The 26,541-nt window shown below is 41.9% G+C and overlaps 1 protein-coding gene across 1 annotated transcript; it reads left to right on the top strand.

Annotated features, from left to right (window-relative positions):
- Positions 1-5,331: 5,331 nt before the first annotated feature.
- On the top strand, positions 5,332-26,255 carry LOC137880365 (filamin-A-interacting protein 1-like). Its single transcript, XM_068721698.1, has 6 exons — positions 5,332-5,623; positions 14,820-15,114; positions 15,640-15,813; positions 16,038-16,216; positions 21,642-24,447; positions 25,647-26,255. Exons 2-6 carry the CDS (start codon positions 14,827-14,829, stop codon positions 25,851-25,853), a joined length of 3,654 nt encoding a protein of 1,217 aa, XP_068577799.1. The 5' UTR covers positions 5,332-5,623; positions 14,820-14,826; the 3' UTR covers positions 25,854-26,255.
- The last annotated feature ends 286 nt before the right edge of the window (positions 26,256-26,541 follow it).

The following is a 26,541-nucleotide window of genomic DNA, read 5'->3' on the forward strand; positions in this document are numbered from 1 at the left end:
AATATGACATTTATTAGAAGAAAAAAAAATACTTACTGAAGCATAAGGCCCTTCCAGCCTTGTAAATATCCCCTAGTCATTATCAGGCTATAAATTCAGTTTTTGACAACTAATTGAAACTTCTCAGCTTGAACTAATTAGCAGCCCACGTGCCTCTTGTCCACTGCAGAGAAGAAATGCATTGTATATGTGTTTTGTCATGCTGGATGATGCACAGCTGTTGTTTGGAATGAACCCAAGGGGCCCCGTGGTCTCCTGTCTCTGCTCGCGACCCACGCTGGGTCAAGGGTGTCGCAGCTTGAGATGGTAACGCCCTTCTCCTCCAGGGTTTGGCAGATGAGTGGCGGCTCTGTCTCCTGCTGTGGCTGACCTTGGGAGAGAGCTTCAGGCCCTTAAGAGGGTCTACAGCTCCGGAGAGGTTTCTCCAAAGTCACCTTCTTGACAGTTTACTCAATTTGTAGGAAACACAGCAATGAGACTATGCTATTGATTTAATCTAGAGAATCATGAATAGATTATCTCATGATTCATCACCTGGGGCTCTGGTCATACCTCCCAATGATAGTCTATTATATGTACAGTGCCTATGCAGCACAAGAGTGAGCTGTGTTACAGCTGAAGTAAAAGCTACGACCCCAGAACAAAAGGAGGCAAGACCATATTCAACCACTTCCCCAGACGGACTTCTTTAAATTGGATCATGCATGATATCAAAATGTTTGCTTGACTTCTCTTCATTTAAGTGTATAAGACACAGGTTGTACAATTTCAAGGTATGGTAATATTATCAAAAGAACCATTACTAACTAAGACCCATCTTCCAGTGGTCTGAGAAGCGAGAGTGGGAAGTCTCGGCTATAGTTGTCAGAGTCTCTTCCTCCATCCAAACGATATAGTGTGTGATCAGCATAGACAGGAAATGAAACATAAGTAATTAACATTTCTGAGACGGCAAGTCATCTCTTTAACTGAAACATCAGAAGAAAAACAAAGACAGAAATACTTTAAAGTATATAATTTTCAAGCCAATTTAGAAGAACAGACTAACGTCAATAAACTCAGAAACCACAAGAGATGATATGTCCTACACTATGTTCAACAATAACTTCTGTTATGATGATAATTCAAAGTTGAGTATTATGTTCTGGTATTTTACTGGATCTGTTATTTATGCTGTAACAAGTTCAACAGGATTAGCTGCCAAAAAAGTGAAACCAGATGTATACTATTAAAAACCATTTGGATTACTTGGTTTAAGAATTTACTATGGCCATATTGTATTCCAATAAAGACAAAACTGGGAAAATAAATCATATTTTTTGTGTCCCAATCAAATAGAAGAGTACTTTGAAGGGAGACAGCACTAGTATGATACAGTAATCTGTTGAATTTGACTGAAGATGTTTCAGGATGAATACAATAAGTGCTTGTTGAGAACAGTTTGATTTAAATTATTGTACAGTAGTGTCAATTTGATTAATTTTATAGATAGAAAATTATGTACATTTATCACTTTGGACAGGGTACCATTACTGTGTTCGGAAGTGGAAAATTTAAACCCTGATTAGACATTCTTCTCTGTTAACCTTAACAAAAAATCCTATGGCGCAGCACCACATAAAAGAAGTAAGTTGTGGTAGTTCAACATTAACATTCTTGTGGTAATCATTGTTTTCCTGTGATACATGCGTTGTTGGTATTTTTGTGGTACTCTTGAGATTTCTTGGCCTTTTTAGGAAAATGAACTATAAGACGCCTGGTGTTCTGTGGCACACATGCTTTATATGATGTTATAGTTTCTTGTTTTGAAGTGTGGAGAAAAAAAAAAAGGAAATATGTTTCCTGCATGCTGTGTGTCCCTGGTCATGGCTCAGGGAAGTTATATAATTAAATATAATTAACTTAAATAATTGAGGGTGGTTCCCTGAAGCACCCAGGGGACCACCACAGGTGGCATTAATATTAAACTAATAGAGTAACAACTGGGAAATGCACTTATTTTAAGACAGAAAGATTGATGGCGCTTTCATGTCTGTACAGCATATATGTAGTTCGAGGCAGCAGCTAGTTAGCTTACGTTAGCATAAAGACTGGAAACAGGAGAAAACAGCTAGCCTATAGCTCTGTCTACCTACCGGCACGTAAAAAGCTCACTTATTAAAAAGTTGTATTTTGTTTGTTTAATCCACACAAAAAAACTGTAAAAACAACATTTGACATTGTTTCACTCTGCGGGCCAGGAACGGTGACTTCCTGGTTGCCTTGCAACTGCCAAGCTAGCTGTTTCCCCCTGTCGCCAGTCTTAATGCTTAAGCTTAGCAAGTTGGTAGCTGGCTCTAGCTTTATATTTACCATACAGACATGAGAGTAGTATAAATCATCCTATCTAATTCTGGAAGAAAGCAAATAAGCATAATTTCCAAAATGTTTCTTTGAACAGCACACTAGGCCTACAGGTGGCCACAATCATAAATACTGCTAGAAATATTTACTATATATATATTTATTTCTCTTATCACTCCAGTTTACACATCCCTAATTTTTTCCCTTTTACCAAAAACCTCTTTAGTCCCTTCCTGGATTCAGGCCAGGAACACCATGTTCCCTGTTGTCTAGACCCAGTGTAATCTCACTCTGCATGGACAGCTCATTAGCATCTGTCAGCGCGCCCCAAACTGAAAATGTCCCGGGAGAGCTGAGGCGATGTCTGAGCAGAATAAGTGGAAGTGAACAGAGAGTTGCTAATGTTCAGTGTTTTGACGACAGACACGACTGTTGGATGGGACCCCCCGCATTACTTCGCTGCAGGGGAGCATGTGACGACAAGATAGCGTTGGGGGACCTGTCTGAAAAATTAAGATGTGTGTGTGTGTGTGTGTGTGTGTGTGTGTGTGTGTGTGCTTGGCAAAGGTCATGTGGATTATATCATCAGATGACAAGACTGGTTTATGGCTTTATGGTTTTGATTTGCCAAACATAAAATTGTCTTTGTTTCCTACGTTACCTTTGATAAAACTGTCAACAAAGATTTACGTGGCAGCTTCCTTGCAGCTGGATGACTGGCCTCAATTCTCATAGAGACATTTTATCTCCCATCTTGCATTAATTAAATCAGAGTGCTATTTATTCTGATCACATCATATAAGTGTGGGAACGGCAGCAACAACCAGCCCGAGTTTCTACTATGATTCATAACAACCGCAGCCCCGATGGGCCCAGACAGGACCACCGTTATGTGGGCATTATATATATATATATATATATATATATATATATATATATATATATATATATATATATATATATATATATATATATATATATATATATATATATATATATATATATATATATATATATATACAGATTGAAATCATAACAAACCTCTTCCTCACTTGATCCCACCACATGACTTCATTTTGGGTGTGGGAAGTATGGCATTCCATCAAAATACACTGCTCATAACCTCAGTTTGGATAGATCTTCCTCTTCGATACCACATGGAGGGGGATGACTTCATATGTGGGGAGGAAAGCGTCTGTCAAACAAATGTGCTTTGTTTTAACTTCAACTTTTTCTTTGCTCTGATTCACTTCGAGTGTCACATGCGGGACAACAAAAAGGTGAAAAATGCCTTTGATGCTTCTCCAGAGATGTTGAGCTCTCAGGTGATCCAGGTATCCAGGAAAGACAGTAAAGTAATGAACGTTGGTAACAACCAGAGAAAAAGATCTTCTGCCTATTCCTCTGTATATGCATTTGTGTCTGCTGGAGTGTGTTTTCATTTCATTGAACAAAACATTACATCAGCCCCACACCCATATGATCCAGCGATGGGTCAGATCTGCATTGCAACAAAGAACTGACAAAGAGGGAGTGAATGTGTCCATCTGAAATAATTCCTTTGTGAGTTTCTCTGTTGGTTCGCTGCCGTGTCCTTTGTTTGCTTTGGTTTCCACCTAGAGATAAGAGTGTCATTATGTTCCTGTTTCCCTCTGGTGACCAGACAAGTCTTTCACTTTGAGGAGAAGAAAAATGAAAGCTATGGGGCGCTCCCTTGACCCTGCATGCTTCATACACAACCGTGGTTAGTGATTCTCATGAGCTACAAACAAAATAAACATTAACCAGCAACAGATAACAGGGTCAGGTGGAAACAAAGAGATTTGACCAGTAAATTTTTGCTTTAGTAGTTGTTCCGCCCTGTCACTGTGGCCGGTTGTTGTTTCCTGTGGCCAGGAAACAACAACCAATCACAGTGCTGCAAAGAGTGGAGCTCACTGTTGCATTGCAATGTCGACGAAGAAGTGAAGTGCCGTTTTACCTCGAGCATACCATTTGTGACATTGTCAATACGCTCTTTACCTCTATCATAAGTCATAAATGGTGACCAAGTTATCTAACTTCACTGCTGCTATTAAGATCATCTCCACATGTTTGTAGAATTCAGGAAACTGCAACTGCTAACCATGAAAGGTGGGTAAAAGCTATCCCACAAGTAAAAAAGTAGGTGAACCAAATTTAGATGCGTTTACTCTCTACTGCTTCCACATGTCTAACCCAACAGTACCCTGGCAGCAAAGTTAACTATCCCCATTGATGTGAAGCTCAATTACTGTACCTCAGATTTAGCTCGCTGGCCATGTTTTCTGCAAACAGGGCCAAAAAGACAGTCAATCTGCCAAAGTCCTGGAGAGTTTGGCCTCACTCAGCCCTCCTAAGTCAGCAATTGGCGGTTCGTTGGACCACTGTTAGGGCTTGGATGGTTGCTGTCACCGGACTTTCCCAGCATGAGAAAATGGCATAGTTCAGCTGTCACCAAGGGTCAGCGGGGAGAGTTAACTCTCTTTGGCCAGCCAAAACATTTAGCATTCAGCTAGCCTCAGCTGCTAATAACACCCGTGTTTGAAAGAGTGGACGAGTTAAATATAGAAGAATACTTTTAGCCTCGGTGACTCAAGTAAAAAAAAGAGTAGAGAGAGAAAATGGAGGATGTCGCTGAGTGAAAAGATCTGAAGATCTGGCCCGTTGACAAAAGGACACCGCCGCACCTCTGCCTTCCTTTCACTGGGCAACGAGGCCTTTCAACCACTGGAATGGAGGAGAACAGTGCCTGCCTACCCCCCCCCCCCCCCTTCTGTCTTTTATTCTCATACACTCTTCAACTGACTTCTGGAGAGGAAGGAGGGAAAGAAAATGAGAGGTGTGTTTTAGACCGATATGCGGAGTAGATCTGGATAGGCTGTGGGAGTAAAAGAGGGAGGGAGGGTGAGAGAGAGGGAGAGGGAAGTTACAGTGCTCTGTTATTGCTCTCTACCATTCCCTCTCTGACCTGTAGAACTGAAAGCAAGAACTGAAAGAGAGAGAGCGAGAGAGAGAGAGAGAGAGAGAGAGAGAGAGAGAGAGAGAGAGAGAGAGAGAGAGAGAGAGAGAGAGAGAGAGAGAGAGCAGAGCTTGGGATGGCTGTTGGCCCAACTCGGTAGCCAGCACAAGAGGACACCACAAGTGGAACACGAGAGCCAGAGGATATTAGTGGATACTCTGCTGCTTTAGAGCCTTTTCTCTAGGATTACCCTTTGGTGTTACTACTAATTGCTCAAACCTGGGGACACCACAACAGCAGGTAAGTCAGCTTTTCCTGGGTTTGTCCTAAGGCGCTGTTGTTCTCCCTGCCCTTGTGTGGGAAACAGCCAAACACAGCCATGTGCTTCTGGCAAAGTAGAGCTTACAAGCTGTTTTGCTTCTAGACTGAAATATAGGACACATAGTACAGGTGATGCTGCTTAGCTGTCATCCGTTTATGAAGCTAATAAGGAGCCTTGACTGATAGAAATCCACTTGGCTTCACTTGAGCTGCGGTTAGAACTGTTGTGCACTGAATGAATGAAACAACTCTTTCCTGAAGAATGTACTTAATTCAGCAACTTTTTTTATACTTTCAAATATTATGGATTTCGACATATTGCATTAATTACTCGCCAATGAAAAGACAAGGGACTGCTCTTGGTGCTGTTATTGGCAATACAGATTTGGCATTGTGACCACGCATACAGAAAAGAGAGAGTCATGAATGAAACATGTCTCAATGAATTACATCATATAGTGCTGTATGAATAAGACCATTTAGTGTGAAGGCTTTTGTGGGAAGTGAAGCCCACAGCTTCACCAGACAACAGGGGATGACATTGAGATATTGAGAAAGAAAGAAAAGTTATCCATCTTATTTGTCTGTTCATGTTTGGGAATCTCACTTGTCCTCTTGTTCCCTCAACTTGTCCCACCTGGGGCTGTGGGTGTACAGTAGGCGCCATACCTAATGGACACCCACCGAACACAATACACAATCTGCACCCCCACCGCTGCTTAACATTGTTAAGCTTCTGAAGGCCTTCGTGAGCTGCAGCAGGATGACGTCTTTCATCACGAATATTTATGGATGGTAATGAAGCCAAAATGAATTCCATTTCATCTACATGAAGTCATCTGCCTTTCGGAGGAGACACGTTACATGGCTCTCTGAGAGCCGCTGTCCATTTTTCAAGGCGCACATGACCTCAGTCAACCGAAAACCTACCATGAAAGTATCTCGCTCTCAGCAAGGGAATCTAATGCAGGTGTGGCTAACGCTGCTGCTGTCGAAGATCCTTTCTGTCAGTATCCAGGGGCTCTGTGCAGCCTCACCCTTCCTCTCTCTCTCCCCCGGCCTCCCACCCTCTCCAGCTGATGTGGCCTCTGTGCACTCAAGTGATATCACCACTGACACCAAACAAAGAGAACGAGTTGCCAGATATTACTCATTAACATTTTTGCGCTCGTTCCAGCTTTATCTAAGCTCATCCTCTCTCGCACGTCTCATGCCCTGCAAAGTTCTCGGAGCTCAATCAGCCAAATGGTCCCTCGTGAAAGACAGATTTGTGAATGTTGAGTGGGCAATTGTCGGTCCCCGCTTGTAAATGAATCAGTCTTACTATAAATTAGTAATGTGGTCCCTGTTTGAACTGAAACCAAGCTGGCCAAGCTTGGGTGCTTGCCAAGGCAGCATTGATTTTAGATGTACTAAATGTGTCACTGGCTTACCTCATGACATTACTGTAGCTCTATGTCACTGGAGTGGCAGGTCAGGACATACCATAGTTTAACTGTGAGGTGGAGCGTTAGCTTCAGTATGAGCTGTGAGCAGGAAGGCCTTTTACGTTGTCGCAACATTTAGCAGTTCCAGTGTTTAACTGACAGCAGTACACTGAGAATAGACATTTAGGACATGTCATGTTGTATTTGGACCCTGCACAAGACGAGAGCTAATGCTGTGTTTCTGCACGAAGCACTTGTGGCATGTGCAGCATATTTTCAAATAATTACTTGTCAATTAACGCACGGAAACTGCTTCAAGAGGAATTAAAAGACAGATAGCCTTTTAAATAATTTGAATTCCACAAATGGAGCTGTAAATACATTTTAGAAATAAGAGCTGCAAGAACTATGCATTGAAGAAGAGGACTTGTGTCTTTAAATGTTACAAATCCAGCGCTTTCATCATTCTTTGACACCTCTACGGTTTCCTGCACCATTATCAACTCAGTAACCTCATTCCTTCCTTACTCTGAATGTTTGTTGTACGTGCGTTTCTGTGTGCATGACCATAAACACGACGTAGTTGGAGGTGGAGCTCATTGCTGCCAATAGTCACTGTCTTCCCCATTACGTCTGGTGGGCCTCAACAACAGCTGTCACTAACACATGCACAGCTCCAGTAGTATAAGGGCCTCTGGTCTTGAATTCCAAATATGCAGCTTAGACACATTTGGATATTTCACAGAACAGTGGTACTTATAACTCATGTTCCCTCGGTTTAAAAATAAGTCCTTCTCAAAAGAAGCAACCGTCTCAAAAGCAAATTTGATATGTAGCTTTCAAGACGGCAAAGTATACTTGCTATTAACAGTAGATTGGTTGTTGATTGTTTTTTGACATGTAGTGATATTAGTGAAGTCATTCACGAAGAACATATACAGTAAGCTTAATAGGCTAACTATTCTTTTACCACATGTATCGTGCATTGCATCGTTGTATCTTCTCAGCACCAAAAAATTTTAATTTAATCATAATTAAATTCCTCAGAAGGGAAAGACACTCCCATCTCTACCCCGTCCCATGTGTTTCCTCTCTCATTCATGGTTTTTGAGGGGAAGAGACATCATCATGAGTCTTTCAGTGAGCTGGTGTGTGTGTGTGTGTGTGTGTGTGTGTGTGTGTGTGTGTGTGGTGGTGATGATGTCACCTAAGAGTGATGTCACTGATGTGTAGGGGTGAATAGTTCCTGAAAGCACAGAGATAAGGATGACTGGTCTCTGTGGTCGATTGTTTCTTAGTGCTTAAGGCCACACATTACATTGTAGCTAGTTAGTGAGACAGAGCTCCTTAACTAATTATAATCTCTGCTTTTGTCTCTCCTACAACAATGCATTTCATTGTTTTTATAACAGTTTTTTTTAACTATGAAAAAAACCAAACAGTCAAAAGAGCAGAGTCACAACACAAAACGATACTTAAATGGGTGGTGGTGGTGAAGTTTTGGAATGGTGCAGTTAGCCAAGTTTAACATGATCGTTCCAGGCTCTCCAGAGTCTGATATATTGACTTGAACAGCTTACTTTAAGGCTGAATTTCCTGGCCTAGGTCCAACACCAGCCAACAAACATTTATTTCAACCTTATAAAGTTCTTAAAGAGCAACCTGCAGGTTGGAGATCCATTGAATCAATATATAGGAAAATGATGTTGATACTAGAGTATATATATACTGTATATAATATGCATATGAATGTACATATGCATATGGCGGACCACAGCCTTGCTTACAAATCAGGCTCTAAGAAAACTAGGATACGTCTCATAATACTGCACATAATAATAGTATTGATACTTACCCATGAACTGATGCTTAAGTGTTTGTGTTTGTCATCACTTGACAAGGTTATGGCCAACAATGGCTCCTTTTACCATAGTTGTAGTCTCCACTACCTCCTGAGAAAAGACATCTGGGTCTTAAGCTTGCAAGATTTACAGTTGGCTTGTTTGTCTGATAACGAGACTAAGAGAGTCCACAACCATGCTAGCAGCTCGGCACTTCAGCTCAAGGGTGCTTTGAGCAATATGCTAAGCGTGACAACCTACTAAAGACTTCATCCTCTGAGTTATTGCATCCAATTTCTTGGCATTCCGTCCAATAATTGTTGAGATATTTCAGATCAATTGACAAAGCAGTATTGCCATCAATGGATCATTGCAACCGGGAGAAAATGATTTTAACTCACAGGAAGTAACAAAGGTTTACTTACGTTTTTGGTTTTTGGTTTGCTGCTAAAAGTTTTTAGTGTGATCTCTGCCTCTACCAGCCACTAAGAAGACAGGATTGACCAGTGCCCATAGTCTATATGATCAGTGCAAAGGTGCCAATGTGGTGCAGTGACAAAGCTTTGTCTAATCAATGAACTGCAGATGCGATTAAATGCCTCTGTCAGCATAACTTTGAGCAATATTTCTTAAACCTGCTCAGTAATCACTATAATATTATGGTATTACCATAGGAGTGCCATGAAAACAAAGAGATTCAAGAGAGTCAAAAAAACTGATGAGCTCTGGGACCACTAGCCAAGACAGATAACTCAATCCGTGGAATTCTGATCTAGTAGGCATTTAGACGAGACCTCAGACACATGGCTGACCTCATGACATTGCAGCATATCTGAGACTGCTTCATCCATATGTTGTCTTGCTGTTTTTATTCATAGAACAACCAGAACTTGATCTCTTCCTTGATCTCCATGCTGTAAAGCTGATATCCACTCGCATCATTGGTCCAGATGAGTTTTGTACTTAAGTTGGTTTTCGTTTACAGAGAGTCTCAATATACTGAATATACGCTGTTGCTATGGATATTAACTCATAGAAATAATGGATGCTTTCCTTTTTCCCATCATGTAGATTAAATTAATTATGATAGATTGAGGTGAGTCATGTCTTCCAGCAGCTGCATCCGTCCATATGGTCGGTGACACTATGTTGTGTGACTGCTTACAACATGCATCAAAGTTTCCATAATGCATGACCCAAATTAGACGAGTTCCAGTAAATCAAAGTGAATATTTAACAAACCGCCACAAGCACATCATAAATATGTCATATTTTATAAATGACTGATTCAAGAACTAACTGTATCTGAGCAAGTAAGCCATTAATGTGAGAACTTATATGCAGAGAAGTACCAACATTTCTCTCTGTTCGCTCACTACTCAAACCTTAACTGCTGAAGATACAGTAGGCTCCAGTGAGAGGATCAGGTTAATGTGTCATCAGGAGAATACTACAAGATGAAACCCACCACCTATGCTGACATTTTGCTCCAGTATTTGTAATTGTCGCTATGATGTAGTAATAGAAGCCATAAATACGCTAAGACAAGCTGTAAATGCTTGGGTTTTGTCCATGAAGGCTCTTTGACAAATCAATTTGGTGTTACCGAAAAAAAAAGCTCCTGAAAAGTAAAAATGTTGCGGGCATGTGTATGTGTCTAAGGCGGTGTTGCTATCTGAGCAAGTCATGTAAAATCTGACCCCAGAGGTCGCTGGCCATTTAGGCTGGAACAAGCTGTCCATCAAAATCCCAGAACAGACGGAAGCTTTGTACCCTTGCAAGGAAGTAGGTGCTCACAAAACTTTCAATATCAGATGGATTGACTTGTAGATTCAAAATTTCATCCACAGCTACAGTTTTGATTGAAATTCCTATAACTTGGCGGGCTGAAGTGTTTTTCTTGTCAGGACGGAAGAGCTTCTCGAGCACACTGCATTGGATCAGTGTCCTCTGACAGAACAAGTTGCCAAACGCTCGCATGCAAAGAACAATTCCCACTCCTTATTTAGTCACATTGGGTTTGTGGTGTGAATTTATCAAACTCACTGAAGGTATTTTTCCTATAACATTGTTTTTGCATTATTTGCAGCTGCTTTTCTCATCACTCATCTCTGGCAAATGAATTTGGCCACAAGTCAGACTTGATTAATCAGACCTCTCGCCTTCTTCACTTTTGCTATATGTGAATATCGCTGATGAGCATAATGTTTAATTGCCAAAATGATAGCCTGATATTTCAGAAGATAAAGTGTGTAGAAAGAGAAATAATAAAGGTGTTACAGCTGTATGGCTTGGAATAGGACTACCAGACCTCGTCATGCTAGCAGTTTCCATTTCTGCTAATCTAGCTCATGCTAATGTTTTTAACCAATTAATCACTTGAGATGTCAACAAGTTAACAATAAAAAAGCAGCAAATCAGCTGAAACCAACTGAAATATTTAAATTTATAAACAGAATATTCATCACTGTGATGTTAATCTGACGTGGGTAACGACCTACTTCCCAATGTGGCAGATACTGTAGAGCACTGTTTTCTTCCTAGTGTTCGAAATGCGTGCGCTAAATGGAATTTCAGACCAAAGATCAGTCATTTAGTGAACATCAGTGGCATTGACTAACCTGCTGACCACTGACCACATTTTATAGGTCCTTTTTTCACTTTGGAATGGAGGCATGTGTTCCGTTTGGGCCTATAAATACTCATATATGTGACAGCTGAACTTGCCCAAACCATGGGATGGATTTGGGACACCGCTTTAAATTTAGGCTCAGGCCTTGACTGGTGCCTCGCCGGGTATCGGGCCACCGTTTCATATAAGAAGGCACTATGGAATTGGATGCCAGGCAATCAGTATCATTGTGCCTCTGGTTTAGATGCCATGAATGTGTGTGGGCATTGTGGCGGGTTGGCACAGACCTCAGAGTAAAGGCTTAATGCCTGGCCGCTCTCCTTTATTTTCCATAGAGACAACTGGGAATGTTGCATGTCAGACTGGAATGCAGGGCACGTGCCTTTGGAATCTCCATTTGTTGCTCTGGAGAATTCACTACAATCCAGACTGCAGTGACTGGTCAAGGTGGATCAAACAGTGAAGACATCCATGACTTAACTGTCTTGTCATCAATAGGGCTTGCGAAATTGAACTGACTTGTACTGCCTCTTACAGCTGTCAAGGAAATGATTTGAATGTGTAACATCGGAAAGTTAGACTTGTATAATTGAGATCTTTTAATGAAAACTTAAAGCTGCTATAATCAATATTGTGTATGTGATCAATGGATAAGATGTGAAAGGTGTAAAGAGAATAATCACCCAGCTCTGCTGCCTCTAAGTGGCCAAAAAAAATCAATTAAGGCAGCTTTAAGTAAACTACATGTCTTAGAGGTTCAGATGTAGTCCAATCACCACAGGAAGCCCAACATTGAGAGAAATGTGTTTATTCTCATTAGTCACAGATGTTCCCTCTGCAATAGATCAACAACACTAATGGTGTGTTGATGTGTGCAGTTTGAGGGAGTACTAGGAAAGTACTTTTCATTTTTGTGGGAATCCTCTTCACTTTACTGACCTTTAATACGCTGTTATTGGTCAGCTTAATACATTGAGATGGTGAGTTCCTTTACATTTATTGAATTTCAATTTAACAATAACTGTTTACCTTCAATTAAGCTCTCCTCTATAACTGCACTGCACTCTCCTGCTTGCTCAGTTGAACTGCAGTGACACCTTAAAACGACGCAAGCGGCTACAGTATAGCTTCTCTGCATTTTCATGGCATCAGCCCAGAAATTAAAAATAAACCTTGCATTGCCTAACTAAGTGTCAACCTCTTGGTCGCCGGTAATCTGGAACTCTGCCCGAGTAATTGACAGCGCTGTACATGTTTCCATGTTTTATCACAGCCATGCCCCACTGGTGCCAGTTTTAATGCCCTCCACCCACTGGGCTTTTCTCTGGTCATTACTCTCTGGCACTGCTTGAATGGTGGGATGAGCACTGTAAGCGCTGGTGTACGCTGCTGTGCTACCACGTTTGACTCAATGATAGTGAGCCCACAGCTGAAACTAATAGTTATGGACATGAAAGAAGGCACTGCAATTAATCTCCAGTAAAGAACAAGCTCTCATTGGAGCCAATGTACACTCACTGAACTCCCAGAGCTAAGATAAGATATGTTCGCACAGTGTTGGTTTGAACTGAGGGATGCATTTGCTGTTATCGTGCATGCTTCCCTCTAATGTGCTCTGGTCTTTTTCCTGGAAACAGAACAGATTGGTTTCAAGCATCATTAGAATTAATTGCAGACTTCTTAACTTTGCTGACCACTAGATAAACAGGTTTCTTGATGTGAACCGAAACCTTAGATAGACTCGCTTTCAAACCCATCCACATAGAAATTACTCTTCTATATATCACCTTGTTTTAATCTAGTTGGACTGATTCAAATGCTCATTGATGTTATGTGTACGTACATACATCGTACCATATATACTGTATATATATATATATATATATATTTACAGTATGCATGCATGCACAGTTGTTATGTTTTCTGTATGCTATTGCATGCCTCTAATCCCGTGCTAAAGAGAGAATGACATTTTGGTGAGCTTCCTCATGATGTCTCAATGCATGATTCAGAGGTCAGGGTGCTATGACATCACCAGGGTTCTATGATGGGGATTTTGGAGGCTGGGTGGTGTTTTCTGTTTGTAATTAAAAAGCACTGTTGATGTCATATCTGAAATCAATCACGAAGCGCACTTGCTCAATGTCTCAAGGCTGTTGGTAGAGAGCTTTAGCACACAGATGCATGCACACACAAAAAACACATTCACAAGGCAAATATCCTAGTGACCTTCAGTGCGTCTTTGACCGTTTATTGCGGTGATTCTCAACCAGGGGTACATGTGTCCACACATTTATGAAAATAAACAAGCAAAAGGATTACAAACGGATGTGACGTTGATCTTCAGTAAATCCGTCGTCACAATAAACAGTTGCCAGCAATGAAAAGCTGCAAAAACTTGTATATGTAATAGTGTTGAATTACATCCACTTGAAATAATTTCAAATGGGGGAACTTAAGCTCCTGAAAGGGCTGTGGGGGTGCAGCTGACAAAAAAGGTCGGGACCTACTGAAATATTGCTCTCTGTGAGCAAACAAAACATGTCCTAACTCCTCAATGTTATTCTGCTAGCTCACTGTATGTTTAAGTAATCAAGCATGCTAAAGGCCACATCAACATGACTTGTGTCGTTATAAATGATTAATGTTGTAAAATTGAATGTAAAAGTCTGACATCGACAGATTTATTTTCAAGATCTGGATAAAATGTTTGTCTCAGACTTCTAATGTCAGCAGAGAAGGTTAATACACCCAGGAGTGCCACAAATGTGCTTCCACACAGTCAACACTCAGCATGAAAAACACAAGCCTTATGAGAGAACAGGACGTGTCAGGAATGCATGCACCGCCATACAACACAAAGACACACACACACACACACACACACACACACACACACACACACACACACACTGCTGGGTAATTGTGTAAATATGTGGAGATATTTATCCACATATCTATTTTATGGTACATATGAAAAAGTCATCTAGTTGTAATCCTGCGTATACATGTTTGTGTGAGTGTACATGTGTCATTGGATAAATGTGAGTTAGTAGTCAGGGCCAAAGTCATAAAATGCACTTTAAATTGTGACCATTCACTAACACCATCTGAAGTATCAATTGAAAGAAAAATGACAAAAAAATGGGTTTAAAAGACATTAATGGCATGAAGGGGAAAGTAACAAATTGTGCCATGCAACAACAACACAACAACAGTGCTATTTTCTATAAAAAAAATAACAAAAAATCATGTTTCTTCTGTTATTGGTGCAGGTAGAAGATGAGGTCCAAAAGCAGCGGGGTAGAGAGCCCGGCCAATGGGGTGCTTGGGGTTCCACAGGGTGACCATGACAACAGCCAAGAACAGGAAGAGGGTCTGCCCGTTAAGAGCCTGAAGGCCAAAGTTCAGCAGAAGGAGGGTGAGGATAATTTGCAGGTGGAGGTGATCTCCAACAAAGAGAAGCTACTGTTTGATTCCCCTGAGGCTGGAGAAAAGAGAGGGGACATCATGGATCTGTCCAACGAGGATCTGCTTAAACTGCTGGGCATCATGGAAGGAGAGATTCAGGTGGGTCGGGTGTTCTCAGGTGTTCTCTTTGACCTTTGACCTGCTGTAATGTGCAATACTGAAACAGAAAACAGATCCGTGAAAGGCATTGTGGACGAACACAAGATCGGCGCGCATGTTTTCATTGGATGGAGTTTGACTGCAATTGTATGCACAATAGCTCTATCTTGTGGTTGAAAATGGTAGTTGAAACATGCCGGAGAGCATATGCCAAATGTGCCGCGTGTTTAAAAGTGCCTATTTTGGAGAAATCTGGAATCCATGAAACAAATGCTACAGGGGTTCAAACACTTTTGGATGTCTTGAATTGCATGCAGATTATCCAGAGACAAAATGCCACATTCACAAAACGTTTGAGGCCATTTTTTCACACATCATTTCCCTTATTTGCATGTCTGGGACAAATAAACCTGTGTCTCTTCAAACAGGTGTCCCAATGGAGAGAATACATAATTCTCTTTCTTTCTCCTCAAGGCACCATATGCGGCATCATATGTTTATTTTTATATTTGTTTGTGATTTCAGGCCAGAGAAGACGTTATCTGCATGCTAAAGTCCAAACAGACTGTCCCAGAGGACCTTGAATCACGTTATGGTTCTGCGGCCCCTGGTTCGGCCCTCACAGCCCTGCAGAGGGACAACTTTATCACTGGCAGCGAGCCGCACGACCGCAGTGTTTACCAAAAGCCAATGGTTGAGGTCAGTTAGCAACTGTCAGTCACAGCAGTTTCATGTTGAAAATCAGTTCTGTAAATATTTCATTGGTTAATTTAATGTGACATTCCTGAACCGGTTATGGCTGGAGAAGTGTTGAAATGTTACACCAGAGCAAATAAAGTTCACTTCTTGTGTATCCCTGGTTCTTGCATGCGTTTGTGCTCTTCCCTGTGTGGCCGTGATTGTGTGCCTTTGCTCTTTCCCAGCTGGAGCGTCTGCAGGAGAAGCACAAGGACACGTACCGTAGGATGCTCAGTCAGTTGCTGCTCGCCGAAAAGTGCCACCGCCGCACCGTCCACGAGCTGGAGTCAGAGAAACGCAAGCACGGCGACTACATGAACAAGAGCGATGACTTCACCAACCTGCTGGAGCAGGAGAGAGAACGGTGAGGAGGAGGGGAGTGAGGGACTTGAGGCATGAAATTGCCATATTTTTAACACATCCAATTTATTTTAAGTTCTAGACTGCTTTAAAAAAGGGGCTGTAAGCTATAACAAGTATTGTTTTATGTTTTTATTTTAAATCTCCCAACGACTACAGGTAGGCTATGTACAGAAAGTAGCAGTTTTTTACATTTTCATCATGAATTGTAATTATATAAGGTGGAAAGATGTAAGTGGTGCCATAAGCCAATATTTGATGTCAGTAACTATTTGCTAAAGCAAAACAAGCAGTATTGCATTTCGAGAATTTGTTGGCGAAAAGAGAAGTGGATGGAGTAATGGGGAAAGTAAAACAGGGGACAGCAGTGGGGGAAACGTAGAGTGGCCAGAGAGAGAGAACATGAATTAGAGAGCCAACAAGGTTTCTAAAACCAATGTGGAACATAAAACGTGTGAGAGGTGAGAGAATCAAGGGAGAAAAAGCGGCAAAGGAATGCGTGGACATCTGAGAATGTGTGAAAGACGGTCTCATCAGCCAAGTGAATAACGTGAGTGGGAAGAGGAGAGGAGAGGGGGGGAGCTGGCTACTAAAGTGATAACATCACATACCTTTGTTTGACAGGGAGAGGTATACGGATCATGGCGAAGGGAAGGGGGGGGGGGGGGGGGGGGGTTGTGGAGTGGGGAAAGGGTCAGCTTTTTTTCTCTGTGGGAAAGAGGGAGGTCAGGGATAGAGAGGGGAAGAGACGAGGCCCCCGGGGTGGAGGAACAGGAGGAAAAACAAGGGGGGGAATATAATGCTTCAACAGGGGGCAAATCTCTCATGACATCATCTCTGAAATGAAGTCATTGCCGAGGTTGCGACCTGGCTTGTTGGTCCAGAGGAGACGAGGGATGAGAGGTTAGGTGGAGAGAGAAAGAGGGACATACACACTCCCCAACGTCGGAGACGGGATGGTTGCATCATGTGTGTGTGTGTGTGGAGGGCCCCACACAGATCAAACAAGCGTGGTTGTGAGTGTGTGTGGATGTGCACTGAATGCGTATGCGAGAGGAGGCCCTACTAATTAAAATATTTACAGATGAAAGAGTTTGATTGGCTGCTGCTTGTTGGGAAATGTATTTTGTCGCAATTCCCATAACACATGCCTGTCCATACTCACACAATAAGCCTGAGAGATGGGGAGGCACTCATTGTCTACTGTGCATACGGCTATATGTGGTTTGCTATGCACATTAGTAGTTTGCCAACAGACATGATAGCATGTGTGAGGGAGACGGACAGAGTAAGAGCGAGAGCATCTGTTATGTACTGTATATGTATATAGTCAGTCATCTGTAGAGTAGACTAGAGGCCACTTACACGCTGCATTTCATGAACTGTCAAAACTTCAAACGGCGGAGCCACTGACTACCGCTCTTCCTTGAGCTTTTACTGCAGGACACAGGAAACAGACCATAGAGGTTAAATCACAGCTCTGACAGCTGAGCTGCCAACACACGCCGGAGACAGGGCTGTGAAATGAGCAGAAGACTTCGGCTTATAGCTACTCCTTTGGCTGGTTTCTTGAGACAGGAAGAGAGGGTAGTCATGATTCAAAACCTTTCAATGAAGGATTGGTCCTTGGTTGTAAATCACTGTGCACACAAGCGTAAATTAAGTTATCTGGAGTGGAAGTTGGGTGTTTTATGATTTCTACCAAATTGGTTCAGGAATATATATTGTGTGCAACTTATTTTGTAAGGCTACACAGATACTCTGTTGACTGACATTCTACTGAACTTGACTCCAAAACATACCTAACCTGAAGCTAAATATTTGCATGAATGAGCACAGTTATCGAGCAGAGAGAAAAGCAGGAGATGGAAGTCAAGTTTTTGTTTTTCACTTTGATCTATAGGCACTTTTGTACATTTGACCATCTTAACAAAAGTAGTTGTGACAGTACAGATGGGCCTTTAATATTGTGAATAGAATAGTCTACAACCACGCATGCTTATGTGACGCCAAGCAGGTATAATGCCTCTGGGGACTATGAATGTATTTAGAAAACGTCATGTCAATCCAGCCACCTTCAGTCTGGAGGAAGGCGGTGGACCGATCGACCTACTGATATTGAAATCCCTAGAGCCAAGCTGTTAACATGGCTGATATATGAAAAGCATTAAGTGTAACATGATCAAAACGTTCAAGCATTGGGAACAGTGAGCCTAGCCTTCAGTTTGGAGCAACTGGCACAAATCACAAGTAAACCACCACTTAACTTTCACTTGATCCTCGGTTTGCATGCAATGACCTCCTTATGCCAGGTGGTTTCCAGCAGGTTCCTTGGCTCATGCGCAGGTCGGCCTCTGTCACCTCACAGAGAGGGTGAAAGGGGATGAGTTCTGCTAGGTCTTGTTCTGTCAGCACCTGCAGAGCCCAGATTCTTCTATCTGTTGCCATAGAAGGACACAAAACTGAGTGAGGATTCATGGGTGAGCTTATATGCAAAACACAGACAGGCGCATACTGTGTAAAAGGCCAGACCAAAAACATTTGTTTCTTAACGAACATATTAGCGGCATCGCCTACACGGACACACGCATAACTGCTATGTCTGGTATCCGTTTTGACATTCACTCTTTCAGGTGAGCTGGAAGCATGTCATCATCTCGTCTTCGTCATTGTGATCTCCTCCCGCCATCTGGGTGAGAGTGAAGAGAGAAAAGTCAAAGGTCTTGTGCCAAACACCTGCAGGAATGCAGAGGATGGGCACAGGCGGAGCAGTTTCTGACTGGTAGCCGTCAGCCATTAACACCTTCTGAGACAAGAGAGGAGTTTATATGTCAAGAGGTTGAAATATTTAAGTGGCGTGACGGTATGTGCAATGATTAAAAGAAACGGCTCTCGTGTAAAGTCACGCACACAAAATGAAGAATGCAAACCTGAAACTGAAAACTAAAATGATTGTTTTCTTGTCATTTTAAAGCCTTAAGGCAATGACGCATTGTTCCACCATTTGTAAGCAGATCGTGTACACTCAGTCTTTAAATACTTTGATGTCCACTTCTGATTCCTCTCTTTTAACACCACATTAGTCTCGTGTACTTGTATACTATCACAGATGCTCTTGCTTAACACTAAATGCTTTTTCTCTGTCAAGAGAGGTCATTACTGTACAACACAGTGCTTTGACAGCTTTTTGGCAGTTTGTGTCTGCTTCAAACCTCGGCTTCCTGACACAGAGGGGCTGCAGTGGCTCCGAGCAAATTCCCCAGGAAACATGGGATAAGATGTTGTTCCATGATGAAAAAAAACGGTCTCTCTTCTGAATTGCACCTGTGTATTTGCTTAAGAAATGTGTTTTTATGTCTTGCACGCACACTTTATTTGCCTAAGAAGTTGAATCCTCATTCAAACAACTTTTTTAAGCCTACAATGCCTGTGGAGGACTGGATATACTAGACACAGCCAATTTGTCCTTAGTTATTTCTTCCTTAGAAACAGAGTGCCTGACCACTGCAGCCAAATACCACTGACATCATGACTTTGACCTTTGAGTGAAAGAAATTCTAGAGTGCCAATTTGTAGGCTATCAGTGACATCTGACTGTTAAAGTATACATTTTAAGAGCTGCACTCAGAGATCTGGATGGCTCCTTCGTACAGTAGCCAAACCCACTGATCCCACTTGGCAAAGAAGACTGCTGGTAATATGAATCAATGTAGATGTTCACTGTAACTTACAAACTGACAGTCAACATGTAGCGTTTCAAACTGAATTAATTCGCAGAGATGTTGGGTTGTGAAAACCAAAGTTTGTTATAAGATTTACTGTATATACAGTATACAGTTCCATGCAAAAGTCAGCACATAGAACTTTATAAACCTATTGCTATGGTTACATATCCTTGTCCCAAATCTTCTTCACCTCAAGGGAGACATCCAACTCAGCCATATCTGCTTTCCTCATCACATGTAGACTTAGCAAGCAACCCCATTCAAGTTCAGCTTCCCCTCGAGTGTAACTACAGCAGACTTTCTCTACTGTCTCCTGTGAGATTATGGCGTCCGGTCTGCAGAGGCAATATCCTTTGCACTTTTAAAAAATGGAAATATAATTGAATTTGAACTTGATTTTGTCTGAGATAAATGTTACTATGTCTTTATTCCTTTTTACCCAGAAAGTTTACAACTGTCTATAGTTGTTTTCCCCCCAAACATTCCATGTTTTATGAAAGCATGAAAATTGGGGGCGAGTTTTGCAAAACACTCCTCCTGTGGCAAGGGTCCCACCCCCTTCACAGTATCAAAAGTGGAGCAGCACACACACTCTCATACACACATCACCGCCTTATATGGATAAGGTGACATCACTCAAGAGGTCTGATGGTGCTCAACTGTATTTATCCAAGTTTTCATTGTCCTGATAACATGCCTGGAATGTGACGGTGGAGGATTTGTGGAAAAGGAGGCGCCAGCTACTTCTTCTCAGTGGATTTTCTAAATTGGCAAAGATGTTTATGTGGTGACTGTAGAGCATCCATAGTGGGTAAGTTTTAAATAGGGTTGTTGTAAAGTTTCTGAGGTCTTGTGACTTTGTCCACAGTGCTGAATATTGAACATTTAGAGGTTGTTTAATTTGTAGTTGCACAATTTGCATTGTTGTGCTGGTGCCTACATTAATTTGGTTTCTTTTGCAATGCAAAAATGGGCATGCTGAATAGTGTATGTCCCTGGGAGTGTAAAAGGAAAAGATGCAGCTTTGCATTCAATCTGCTTTGCATGCATTTTGTTGGAGCCGGAGATGAGAATGGGCATGAGCAGCATAGAAAGAAGCTGAGAGAAAAGAAGACACCTTGATGAGTGAGTGAAGCTTTAACTAGCAGTTTGCATTCTTAGTCTCTATCCCAACAGGGATGGGAGTATTTTGGGAGTTTTAGTGTTAATATTTGTTTAATTTAATGTATGTTTTCCTTTTTGATCATATTGCTTGTTCTGCATAGTAGCATGGCATGTATGATATTTCTTTCATGCACAATATACTCTGTATATATTATATATTTTTTCTCAGACAGATATAAATGGCTTCAAGTGTTGGACTCAGCAGCCAAATATACTGTTTTGTGTGGTAAAATTGTCATTACTGGATTTCTGTGAGTGATATTTTAAATGTGATACATTTAAGTGAGTGTGTGTGGTTTGAGCTTACAATTACTATAAAGAGAGATCACTTTGACACTCAAACCAGTATTATAAAATACAAGTAAAGAATTGGGATGATTACTCTCTAGCATTGAAACATTGACTGGGATAAAACATAGCATCCTGGAATACATGTTATTCATATTTCCATGACACAATGGCGAACACAAACACAGCTGCTGGCTTTTATATGAATAAAACACAAAGTAATGCTTTGCCTTTGTTTGTTTCACGTTTTAGACTGAAGAGGTTGCTTGAGAACGAGAAAGCCTATCAGGTAAGAAAGGAGAAGGAGCACTCTAAACGTCTGGCCAAGGTGCGAGAGGAGCTGGTCAAGCTGAAGTCCTTTACGCTGATGTTGGTCAATGAGCGTCAGCAGCACCTGGAACAAATGGACCAACAGAGCCAGCGGGCCCAGGAACTCAGCCAGCAGCTCCAGCAGTGGGAGCAGGCACTGAGTGAAGCCCGGGAGCGTGCTCAGGAGGATGGCCACAGGGTGCTGAGCCTGGAGGCTGAGCTTAAAGAGAAATCCGCCAAACACACCCAACAACACGAGGAGATGAGTGCCAAGCTGGCCACTCAGGAGATCCACAATCGTCAACTTAATGCCAATCTTCTTGGGCTTGCGCGTAAAGTGGAGGAGCTAGAAGAGAGCAACAGGGCCTTGAGGAAATCTGAGGAAGAGTTGCAGGAGCTGAGGGAGAAGATTGGCAAAGGGGAGTCTGGCAACTCCAACTTGATAACTGAGTTGGAGAATTTGCGGAAACATGTGATGGAGATGGAGGGAAAGGATGAGGAGATTACCAAGACTGAAAATCAGTGTAAGGAGCTACGAAAGAGGCTACAAGAGGAGGACAGTAAGAGCAAAGACCTCAGGCTGGAAGTGGAGAAGCTCCAAAAAAGAATGATGGAGTTAGAGAAACTTGAGGGTGCCATCAGCATAAGCAAGGCTGAATGTGCACAGTTACACACTGCTCTAGAGATAGAGAAGGGCATCACCAAAGAGCTCTCAGATGAGATTGTAGCTCTCAGGATCCGCATGAAAGAGGTTGAGTCCTCTGAACTTAAGTTAGAAAAGTCCGAGCTGAGCCTTAAGGATGACTTGAGCAAGCTGAAATCATTAACTGTTGCTTTGATGGAAGAACGAAAGACCCTGATGGAAAAACTGAAGTCAGATGAGAAGAAAAAGGAGGATTTGAGTAAGATGGTCAAAGTTGAGCAGGGTAAAGTTATGGAGGTGACTGAAAAATTGATAGAGGAAAGCAAAAAGCTCTTGAAGATGAAATCAGAGATGGAAACCAAAGTAGAGACTCTAACCATAGAAAAGGGGGAGCTTGGCACCAAGCTGACCGACGAAATTGATAAAACTAAGGATCTTAGTTCTAAGGTTGGTCAAATGAAAAAGAGGTTAGATGGGTTCGAGCAAGCAGAAAAGCTACCAGTAAAGAATTCAATGAAATGTGAACTGGGAAGAATGACTGACCCTGTCAACAGAGAAGACAACAAAGTTAAGGAGCTGACATTTGAAATTGAACGCCTGAAAAATCGTCTTAAACAACTTGAAGTAGTTGAGGGAGATTTGATCAAGACAGAGGATCAGTATGACATGTTGGAGAAAAGGTTCATGACTGAACAAGACAAAGCCAACATTCTGTCCCAACAGGTGGAGGAAATGAGGGCTCAGATAGCACGAAACAAAGCAATCGAAAAAGGAGAGGAGGAAAGCCAGGAAGTAGACCTCCGACAACAATGCAAGAAAGAGGAGGCCAAAACCAGGGAACTGCAGGCGGACGTTGTAGCCCTCAAGGAGAAGATCCATGAACTGATGCACAAGGAAGACCAACTTTCACAGCTCCAAGTGGATTACTCTGTCCTCCAGCAGAGGTTCTTGGAAGAGGAGGAGAGAGCCAAGAACATGGGCACTGAAGTTTTCCATCTCACCAAAGAATTGGAGGTAGCAAAGCGTCATAGTCGAGCGCTAAGACCTAGTTTGAATGGGAGGAGAATGGTGGACGTTGCTGTGACATCCACTGGAGTACAGACAGAGGCATCGTCAACTGGGCCAGCAGAGGAGGATACCCCAACTGTGTTTATCAGGAAATCAGTTCAAGAAGAGAATCACATCATGAACAACCTCAGACAGAAGTACCTAAAGAAGCCAACAGAAAAGAGTGGTGTTGAGCGTTGCCCTTCATCTGGCAGCGACATGGGCGTGAAGAAATCCTGGATTCCCTGGATGAGGAAAAAGGACAACACCCCTCAAGAGAGCAACATGGGGAAGCATCTGCAAATTAATGGTGATCATTTGACTTCTGAACTGACAATGTCCCAAAAGCAAGGGCAGCCTTTACACATTCGCGTAACACCGGACCACCAAAACAACATGGCTACTCTTGAGATTAGCAGCCCCACTCGTGAGGACGCTTTCTCTAGCTCAGCTCCCCTCAGCCCCAACCCATCTCAACCTAAATCCAGAATCACAATCATTCCCACCTACTCTGCTCCAACCCACAAGAGAAAGTCCACCACTGGACTTCAGGGCCTTGAAAGAGCCAAGTCTCCAGTCACCATCACAACGATATCCAGAGCCAAGTCTCCAGAAAGCAGCCAAGCCCCCTCTTCTGCCTCAGGTAGGCCCTTGTCCCCTGTCTCTATTATGACAGTGAGCACTGCTATAGTGCCGGAAGCATCTTCCTCCCCCGAACCCCAGGAGATGACCATGGGCCGAGCTGTGTTCAAGGTTACCCCCGAGAAGCAGATGGTCCCAATGCCTGTACGGAAGGGCCACACCAACACTAGCTACATCACAACCACTGACGATAACAAGATCCATATTCATCTAGGCAACAGCATGACCCCAAAGATGGTAGTCAGGCCAGTGGCTGCTGCAACAGAGAGCAAGGAAATGACCTTATCAACTGGGACAGTTTTACGCTCCCCCCGCCAAATCACCACCACCACTACCAGGAGCACACAGAGCAAAGTCATGAGCACTATCACAATTTCCCCTGTTGCATCCACCACTTCCAGACCCACACAAAGCATGGTAAGTTTTGCTTAAAGGTTCTGTTCATCTAAATCATGGAATAACATGTTGGCCTATATGTATTTTATTAGTTTGACCATTCTTTGAGATACATGCCCAACAGCAATTTACTCCGTCCATTGGAAGTACTTGCTAGCAAAGAAATCTGTAAAAAAAAAAGTCAATATAGTAAAAGGTAATAAATATTAAAATTCTATACACTTCCGTTAAAGTAGCTCTAAAGCACCTCTGAACAAGTTATCTGTTTTATGGGGTTATTTTTTATCCTTACAGAAAACAATGTGCAGTTTTATGGTCTGATATTAACCAGGATAAATTGACTACAAAGCTCCTGTAAAATGTCAAAATTCTCATTTTTGCATGTAGGTTTTTGTACAGATTAAAAAGACAAGATGTGTTAATAAGTTATATAGAGGTGATGGTAAGATTGTGTTACCTTTGGACAAAGCCAGGCCAGCTGTTTTGTCTTTGTGCTAAACTAAGCTAATGGGCAACTGGTTGTAGGCTTATCTATAATGTACAGACATATATTGATGTTCTCATGTATCTCTCAGCCATAAAGAGAATAAGCTTATTTACCAAAATGTCAGACTATTTCTTTAAGATGCTTTTTCTTGTTTTCATATTCTACATATATTAAAAGTGATGTTTCATAGGGTAAATCTTTTTACTAACGGCTTTATCTCTAGAAATGGAAGATGAAGCAACACTGTTGGTGTTCCATTGGACCTTATAATATGCTCTTTGTGGATCGGATAGCGTGACACAAATGGTCCTATGGGCAAGCCTCAGAACAGCAGAGCTAATGATGTGGCATTTTGCCACTCTGCTAGAGTCATGCTGTAATTTATAGTTGCTAAACAGTGTTTACATTCACAAACAGCCTGGCAGGGCTCAGTGCCCTCTGGCTGACACAGAACAGCCTCGCACAAGTAACAACACATTGAAACCTAGTCCGGACAAGGGCTCACTCACTGTGATTGAAGTGAAGGAATGAATAAATATTTGCATTTTTCATTCACACAGCTCCTATAGCACATATGATCAGTTACACTGTTTAGAAATTCAGAGTTCTTTTTTTTTGCTATAATGGGTTTTGCCTCTTTGCCATTATTTTCTCTTTGGGTTCTCCCTCAAGTGCTCTCCTGTCTGTATTCTCCTGCCTGAGAAACTGTACTCTCTCTCCCTATTGTCAACAGACTGGGCACGATGCCCAGCAACCTCGCACAGGGCTCACCCGCATCCCAATGTCCAAGAGCCTGAAGACGGGGAAAGCTGTGCTGGGATCCCTGGGGATCTCGGGTGGAGTGAAGCTAGAGTCACGAGCTGAGAGTCAGTCTATGAGGATAGAAGTTAAGAAATCCACTGTAAATAGCAATAATTTACAAAATGGAGGAAAAGCCTGATTGACATAATAGTACCGACAAAATACTCAAACATATTTGAAAATGGTGCTTCAAGATTATAACAATGTCCACAGAAAAAAAGCTCTGATTTCCCTATATCCAACTCAGCTCATTACAAGGCATCATCATTTTATTAAATAAGCCATTTCTAATTTTTGTAAAGTCTTTTGTACTTATATGCATTTCTGCCATTTAAATGGAAACCTGTTCTCTGAATTTACAGTGTGTATTGTGATGGACATTTAGGTTAAATATTGTATCAGACCGTGCTGCTACTAACTGCTTTTTGCTTTGAATGGTTGTCTCACACATAAGGATTTTGTTGATAATATTTGATAAGGACACATTATAAATCAAAATACTTGTGTAAATTATGTTTATTTTTTCTGTAAAGGATTTGTACTGAAAAGTGTTTTAAATAAATGTGTTTTTTTCAAAAGGTAGTGTGACATGCTTATTTGTGTAGGAATGTAAGAAACACAAATATGCAGCAGAGACAGAGAGTGACTTGTTCCAGATGTATTGCATGTGACTTTTTCGCTTGTGTAGTCATAAGTCAAGCTTTTAAAAGATTACAATACCCTTTGAATCCTCTAGGTAGCGCCACACGCTACACTGGACCAAGGGAATTGCCCCAGTTTTTCTCTATTTGTTATTTCAAATGTATTGAAGCAAAAGCTCCATGTAG

This window comes from Cebidichthys violaceus, unplaced genomic scaffold (assembly GCF_023349555.1).
Source record: "Cebidichthys violaceus isolate CVI_PGR_0920_01 unplaced genomic scaffold, fCebVio1.0.p SCAF_28, whole genome shotgun sequence".
Classification (NCBI taxonomy): domain Eukaryota; kingdom Metazoa; phylum Chordata; class Actinopteri; order Perciformes; family Stichaeidae; genus Cebidichthys; species Cebidichthys violaceus.